The sequence below is a fragment of the Sinocyclocheilus grahami genome, unplaced genomic scaffold (genome assembly GCF_001515645.1).
Source record: "Sinocyclocheilus grahami isolate Dianchi unplaced genomic scaffold, SAMN03320097.WGS_v1.1 scaffold857.1, whole genome shotgun sequence".
NCBI classification, from domain to species: Eukaryota; Metazoa; Chordata; class Actinopteri; order Cypriniformes; family Cyprinidae; genus Sinocyclocheilus; species Sinocyclocheilus grahami.
The window spans coordinates 799826-808041 of record NW_015506036.1 but is presented as its reverse complement, the minus strand read 5'-3'; the positions used below and the strand labels follow the sequence as shown (position 1 = coordinate 808041).

At 37.4% G+C, this 8216-nt stretch overlaps 1 protein-coding gene across 2 annotated transcripts; it reads right to left on the bottom strand.

Annotated features, from left to right (window-relative positions):
- Positions 1–431: 431 nt before the first annotated feature.
- LOC107563124 (uncharacterized) lies at positions 432–6831 on the bottom strand. 2 transcript variants are annotated; one of them, XM_016247915.1, is made up of 10 exons: positions 6344–6831; positions 4527–4623; positions 4315–4458; positions 4102–4238; positions 3875–4011; positions 2393–2486; positions 1965–2300; positions 1705–1882; positions 1465–1586; positions 432–1345 (listed from the first exon to the last, which is right to left on the bottom strand). In XM_016247915.1, the coding sequence occupies exons 2-10, from the start codon at positions 4612–4614 to the stop codon at positions 1031–1033; spliced, it is 1551 nt and encodes a 516-aa protein (XP_016103401.1). In that variant the 5' UTR covers positions 4615–4623; positions 6344–6831; the 3' UTR covers positions 432–1030. The 2 variants fall into 2 exon arrangements, with proteins under 2 accessions (XP_016103401.1, XP_016103400.1); XM_016247914.1 differs by having other exon boundaries at positions 6476–6831.
- Between the last annotated feature and the right edge of the window lie 1385 nt (positions 6832–8216).

Here is an 8216-nt window from a genome sequence, read left to right as displayed (position 1 = left end):
CTATCAGGCGTAGGCCCGTGCACGCATCCTCAGTCTCCCTACTCCAAACCTTCCTAGACGGGTGCTAGGTCGGGGGGAGCTGTTGTAATTTTTCAAAACCTAACCCTTGATGTATTTTAAAGAGTTGGCAGTCAACATTAAAACTGATATTCTTCATTCTTTATGACAAATAAGATAATGTGAATTACAGAATGTAAAACGTTTTTAAAATGTATCTATTGCGGTTTACAGCGTTTATTATGAGGGGGTAGAATCCACATCTCAGTACTCACTACTCAATACTCATGAGTACTTTTAAATAGGCTACTCTTTTAGTCTTACTCAAGTAGTTTTTTGGACAAGTATTTTTACTCTATTCACACTACATTTTTTGGAAGGTAATGGTACTTTTACTTGAGTATATTTTTTCAGTACTCTTTCCACCACTGTTGACAATACAGGAATTTCATTATTTTACTCATTACAACAATTAGCTCAACTTTGTATTCAATGGAAACAATTCTAACCTAATTAGTGGAACATATATTTGTATACACAGGAATTGTAAGTGATCACAACAATTCTTTACCACCATCTTGGTATTCAAAATTAAAAACATTGGCCCATACTCTTTGTGGTGAAATGTTAATGAGTCCCACTGATACGCAGTGGACATTGTATGTTTCCTGGCTAGAAACTTGGTAAAATTCTCCAACTTCAATTCTTAAAGTTGGAGAATTTTTGAAAAGTTTGTTTTTTGGACCATGAAATGGTGTTAAGGTATTGCATGTTGATTGGTGTACAACATTTTAAAAAGCTGATGGTGATCTTTGATTAGATGTTTAAGAGATACAGTCATGCCATCAGAAACCCCTGGAGAAAAGACAAAGTTGATTATTCGCAAAAAAATTCCAGTTTCTATTGTCTTGGGGCACCACATCACCAAAAAATAATGGGGTATTCTTAACAAGACAGAGAGTTTGAATATAATTCAGACCCAAACTGTTGTTACTGAGTTACAAAAGATTATTTGCATTTAAAACATATATGTCTAATTCAGTAATTTTGCTCTCAGCTCCTTAACTCTTGGTGACTCCTTGGTTTTCCCTACATCAACCATGTAGATTGTTGTCTGAATGAAAGTGTAAAAATGAAGGAGTGCCTCATCATACGCTAAATTAAAAACAAAATGTGCTTTAAATAGTTCATCGAATGCACCGAGGGATGTATCCGACTGACAGGGGACGAGATTCTTATTCAGAGCTATGTAAAAGTGCTCAATCTGGTTGCGGTTCCTGCCAACAGCAAGGAGGTATGGCTGTCTTCCTTCTCGTTGCTGAAGATGTTGTTCAAGGCTGGTACGAGACTACAAAGAGACAGATGAAAAACATTCTACAAGATGCAGTCACATAATAATGAAAAAGAAAAACATAGGAACAGTGAATTCAGGAAGATTTAAAGCAGTCACATTCCTAGTCTCATTACCTTCTGATACACCACAAGCCTGTTTATGGCATCTGATGCACTGATTTTTGAGACCTTCTTTCCAGGTGATGGTGGAAGTAGATGGAGCAGCAAAAGCAATGTTGCCATGTCACTGTCCCAGTCTAAAATTCAGATATAATTGACAAGGACTTATGTTTTTGTGAAGGCATCACTTATGCTTTGAGGCTACCAATTTAAAGGATTACACAAATAAATGAAGTTGAGAAAATAACATCTTACCAGAACAATGTTCACTATCTCTCTGGTTATTTGCTGACAGTAGAAGTGAGCACACAACAGCAGTTGAAGTCAAGCCTATGGCTTCTTCAATGATTTTTGCCTTAAAAGTGGTATCCCACATTTCAAGCAACTTGGATGATGTTTCGGGACTGAAGAGTAGTGAGAAGTCTTGATTCACCTGTAATTAAAAAAAGCATAAATAAGAATTCTTAATATTGCCCATTACTCTTTGAATAAGCTGTTTGAATCTCCAAACTTACAAGTCCCTTAGTGTTTAGAAATGTAGGAAAGGTCTTCAGAATGTCTGTCGTCTTGTTTGGGTCATGAACAAGCCTATGCCTATAGTGAAAAGTCTCCCTCATTTTGAGTAAGATCTGTGCTTCATCTGTGGAATGAGTAAGAAAGGCAATTGCCTCTCTTAAAGTGTCCTCATCCTGCTGCTCAAAGCTGGAACATCTGTTCCAAGAAGGTCCACTCAAGCCAGTCTCAGTTCTTTTGAAGATGCTAGGTTTATTTCGCTTCTTGGCGTTCCTCTGAACAGTCTTCAGTCGCCATGCAATGTATCCAGTCCCACTGTCTGTGTCATAAAAATGTTCCTATGGCATTTAAAAGAACATTATAAGGTTCATTATTCAAAGGGACAATCTAGACAGCTACAATATACAATACACAAGTTAAGGATACTCACATAGCCTTTTTTTGAAAACGGATCCTTTAGTGATGGGAAAAGAGTCACAACACCTAGAGCATACGTCTCTTTCTGGTTCTTTGTGGGAATTCTCCTTAAAAAGCACAGACATAGACTATATATAAGCAAAAACACAAAATTCATGTGTACAAACATGACAGCAGGTATACAAACAGCACCAGGAATATACACAGTTACAGTAACATTCACACACATGCTGGGGGCACAATATTTCACCCCCGGCCAGAGAGGTGGAAGCTGTGGGTCTGGTCCCTGAGGGGAATAAGTTCCTAAGTGAGGGTCTCTCAGCTGATGTTGTAGAGACCATTCTCAATTCTAGAGCTCCTTCCACAAGGAACTGTTATGCTCTAAACTGGAGAGTATTCACTTTATGGTACAGAGAGCATAAGTTAGGACACAGGTAACTGCCCAGTGGATTTAGTGCTGGAGTTCCTTCAAAACAGTTTTCCTGCCAGTTTTCCCCATCCACACTTAAGGTGTACATGGCGGCCTGCCTTCCACACACCAAGTGGTGTGTGGAAGGCAGGTGGTAAGTGGTGGTTCTTTGTCCCTGTCCCTGGCACCCTTCAAGCCCGTGGATGCTGCATATGCTAAGTGCATCACTTTTAAGATTACACTCTTGTTGACAATCACTTTTATAAAGATCAAAAAGTCAGTTGCCTGCTCCTGCTTGGAGTTGAAGGGTGAAAGTTATTCTTCACCCGAGACTGGGTTAAGTATCTAAAGTACCCACTAATGTGACCCGGTCCAGGGTCCTTCATGCCTTTCATCCTCCTCCTCATGGGTTGGTGGAACAAGAGATGCTACACATTATATATTTTGTGAGGGCCCTTGAAGTTAATGTTCAGATGACCTCTACTAGAAAGACTGAAGAGTTGCAGATATGTTTTGGGTCCCCTAAGAAGGGCTGGCCAGCTAATCTATTAGTGGATTGTAGAGGCAATTTCTATGGCTTATGAGGAACACGACCTGCCTTTGCCTCTTCAAGACAGAGCGCATTCCACACAGGGTATGAAATCATCTAAGGCTTTATTTTCAGGGGCATCCCTCTAAGACATTTATGATGTGGCAGGTGGGTCCTTCCCGCATACTTCTATAAGATTTTTTTAGCCTGGACATCCTAGTTACGAGGTCTCAGGTGCTCATGTCCCGAGTTGTGCCCAAGCAGCTTCACATTAGAACACATAGAACATTATGTGGGATATTTTGTCATTATGGCATAGTGGGTATTTAGTTCCACAAAGTGTTGTCATACAACTCAACACGAGTTCCCTCGAAAGGGAACATCTTTGGGTACGACTATAACTCCTCTTCCCTTTGCCATATTTTCTGTGTGCCTGGGAGTGGCTTGCTTCATCCTATCAGAAGCTAACTCTATTGTGATGCCAGCTTCACTTTGTAGCTTTTGTATTACGCTGTCATGCCTATGAGTATTTAAGAGCAAATAAAAAGCAGTTTTACCCATGCATTTCCACCATATGTCCAACTAAAATGTTGACTAGGACTCGTCTCATTTCACTTGAAAGTGTATTTTTGGAACTGTATTCAGCAAGGACAGCATCTCCTCCACTTGTCTGCTTTAGGGCACTACGAACCATCTTCAAAAAAAAACATGATACATCAAAATTTTACTAACTTAATGTATTTAAAAAAATAAAACATGTACTATATTTAAATGAACAAGTAACCTCTTTTGCCTCAGCTGCTGCATCATGTCTCTTAGATTTCTTGTAAGGTCGTTCTGGCATTTGGTCAAGTTCATATGATGAATGACTAAGTGACAAAATGTCAGTCCAAGAGTTGCTTGTTGCATCTGATAACATTTCTGAAACACAAGAACCTATTACAACATAAATAACAATTTATTTGTTACACAACAGGAATCCAATGCCATACTCGACCTTCATTCTCTCTTCTAACAATAATGAGCGACGTATCAGGTCTCGCATTGAGCACATCTTGTAAAATGTCCTCGTCTATCTCAGTTTCAGTGTCGTCATAAATGTGTAGATTTGTCTCAGGTGGTAGGCCAAACCTACTGTGGACTAAAAATAGACAGCATTTTATGTATGAAATAGAAACAACAAACAAACAAATGAAGTAAAAAAAACACCTTCATTAACAAAGTCTGCAAAAGTGAATCCATCCTGAAGTCTGATAAATTTCCTGGAGTCCTGATATCTAACTTTGATCAGCAGCATGTTTCAAATCTGAGAATGCAAAAAAATATGTCATTAAAGACTATAAACATATACATGGCATAAACCTTTAGATAGGTTTTCTAAAAAATGACATCTCTATGTGAATTTTCTAACAGCCTTTATAGTTACATTACTTATGCATGATTTGTGGAAGATATTCCAACAATTGTGAAATTAAATTGAATGATTAAAGGTGTAGTATGTAAGAGGGCTTTTACACTAGCATTTTTGGTGCGCACCCGGGTTTGATTGATGTCAGAGTTCAGTATATCTGGATGATGTGAACGCTGTCTTCTGAAGTTGGGTGCACACCCGCAAACCGTATCCGAGTCCGCTTAAAAAGGGTGGTCTGGGGTACAGTTTAAGTGAACTCTGGTACGGTTTGCTGCTGAAATAAACGCAAACATACCAAATCGCTGAAGTGAGTCATTATTAATGGCGTGTTATTTGATAAAAATGTGTGCTTGCGTGTGCGTTTCACTCTCTCATTTACTGATGAGTGTGGCTGACTCGCTTCAAGCAGAGAGCTGTATATCTAATTCCTTCTCACCTTCAGCATTCTTTAGAGCATTTGCAGTATATTCGCGGCAGATAGGCGCAAGTGCCTTATGGGGACACTTCATTTCCAGCGATATCGTTGACTTGATTGCACTTGATTGCACAGATACTATTTAAACTGAACTGAGCTGGATGATGACATCACTGAATTTAATGATGAACTGTCTTTAGCTGAAAAATTAATGTTTACTATTGTGATTTTGCATTATTGACACACTATTTTCCTAATGAATGCTGTTCAGTTGCTTTGACACAATCTGTATTGTTAAAAGCGCTATATAAATAAAGGTGACTTGACTTATGTTACAAAGCTTTGGAAACAACACCAGTGGTTGAAAATCAAAAATATAAAAGTGAGGAGAGCAGCACTATGCATTTTGCCGCCTTCTCCTCTGCTGTCATTACTAAGCAACGGTGTAAACAGCTGCTCGTTTGATGACACAAACGAACCGCGGTTCAGACCCTAAAAAATATTACATGAGCAATTTTGATATTAAAAGATATTACAAATGTATACAGAGTAATTTTTTCTCATTATATATTTATTCCCATGTATAAACTATAGTAAATTGTAGTATACTGTATATATTATAGTATTTACAACACTTTGTTAATGAATGCTACTGCATACTGTAGGTATTAACTATAGTGAACTGATAAAGTGTAATAAATACTGTAGTATACTTCAGTTTTTACTACAGAAAACTGTAGTGTATTGTAGTTTAATATACCCTATAGTCGTATAAGATGTACAGTATTGGGTCAAGTAAATTGTTTATATTACTATATTTGTTATATTACCACAACAAATTAATTAAATTACTTTACTATAGTATGGTTCAAAAACACTATAGTATTTACTATAGATTACTTTAGTATTTTTCAGAACTGAATTACCTCTATTGCTCCAGATAAAACTGATTTTCCAGAATTATTGAGGCATGATGCAAAATAGTTTAACTTAAGTGTCCATTGACATTAACTTAATTTGGCAAATGGATTAAGATACGTGATTGGTATAAGGATGCAAACTCCAAGTAGACTGATCCAAGGAAATGTTTCAGTGGGAATCTCTTGTAAAATAACATTGTCTTCCTCTATAATAGCTGTTACTGTATGTTAGCATTAGCATTTGCCTGTTGTTGTGTGAGGAGGTTAGTGTTTCTCTCACCAGTCTAACTCCTAATCTCTCTCTCCAACTTCACTCCTCTGTAGTAGCTGTTACTCTTTGTCTTTTAGCATGTTTGTTAGCATTAGCATTAACATGTCTGTTGTCGTGTGAGGAGGTTAGTGTTTCTCTTACCAGTCTGGCAGCTCCTAATCTCTCTCTCCAGCTTCACTCCTCTCCTTTATAGTAACTGTTACTCTTTGTCTGTTAGCATTAGCATTAACATGTCTGTTGTTGTGTGAGAAGGTTGTTTCCCACAAGCTGTTCATCTCCTCATCTCTCTCCAGTTGCACCCCTCTCTTCTGTAGTAGCTGTTTTTCTTTGTCTATTAGCGTGCTTGTTATAATTAGCATTAGCGTGTTTCTCACCAGTCTGGCGGCTCCTCATCTCTCTCTCTCCAGCTGCACTCCTCTCCTTTATTGTAGCTATTGCTGTATGTTTGTCTGATAACATTAGCATGTCCCTTACAAAAAATAACTGCAGTACAAAGTAGTATAACTGGAGATTTGAAGTATAATGAAGTATATAACTGCAGTTCATTCAAGTTCAACAGCAGTAAAACTGTAGTACAGTGAAGTACAACTGTAGATTTGCAGTATAATGAAGTACAGATTGCATGTGAAGATTTCAGATGCAAAAACGTCTAAGTCTGTCTCATTTATTTAAAGTAGGCTTTTTTTTTTTTAATGTAGACTCCCTATAAAAATATTTGTACAAAAATATTTGCCTATGGAATATTTCACCCACATAGATTAATAGCCTGCATGTGACGAGATCTTCCTTCGTGCCAACAGTCATTGTCCTGACAACGAGTCTCGCGAGTAGCTGAGATTACTGATAACGGTAAATCAGCGTCTTTTCCGTAGTGTCTGCTACAGGATGGATATAAAAGTATAAAATAGGTTTTGGTTTGACAACTTTATTCATATGTGAACTATCACAAGAAAAGCATAGAACTTAAAGTCCGCGTGAACCAGAAGTTGCTGCCGGCTTTATTTCAGTGTAGTGACGTATTTGCAGCTGAAACGGAATATTGAATTGAGGGCGTGGTTTTATTTTTGTGCTCCTCCTCTCTGTCTCTCACTCATAGCAACTAATAATGGTTGGAGGGTATGTTAACTTCGATATGATAATTTGAAAAGTATAGATATTTGGTACAGCAGGGAAGAACTGCAGAATATAATGTCATACAGATATTTTTAATATTATAAAATAAATGTGTCTATCAATGGTGGCAATCAGTAGGCTAATTTCTAATGAAGAGACCAATTTATATGACAGATTTTAATGTAGGCTTTTATTCATATGTAAACATTGTGAGATAGCTAGTTATAATGGTTTTTAAACAAAGTTTTGCTCACTCAAGTGTATTTTTGCTTTTACAGCTGGGTAATTTTGTTGCAGTAGCACGAGATAGCTTGATTTAAAACTTTGAATTGAATAAAAAATGACAAGGAGGCTAAGCAGTTAATAATAAAATAAGAACAAATAAAGAAATGACTAATGATAGCACAAATAAAAAAAATCACGATAGGCCTACAAATGAAATAAATTGCTTTTTAGTTTTTCAGGTAGGTCTAACACAGTAGGGCTATTAAGAGATTTTTTTTTTTTTTACCAATTATCCAAATAATGTTTAATCCTAGAAAGCTATTATTATCAGAGGACACATGAGCATAGCGTTTAGCAGATCAATGAATGAGAGTGCAGCGTTACCAGAGTTGCCCATTTACCACACCTTGTTACAGCACAGTGGTGCTATTGCAAACAGAAACAATACTGTACTACATCCATGTTTCCTGTCAGCTTGATTTTTGAGTGGACTTTGCTGTTCCAATTCGCATGAACGGTATACGAGTGGAGCACTCACATGGGC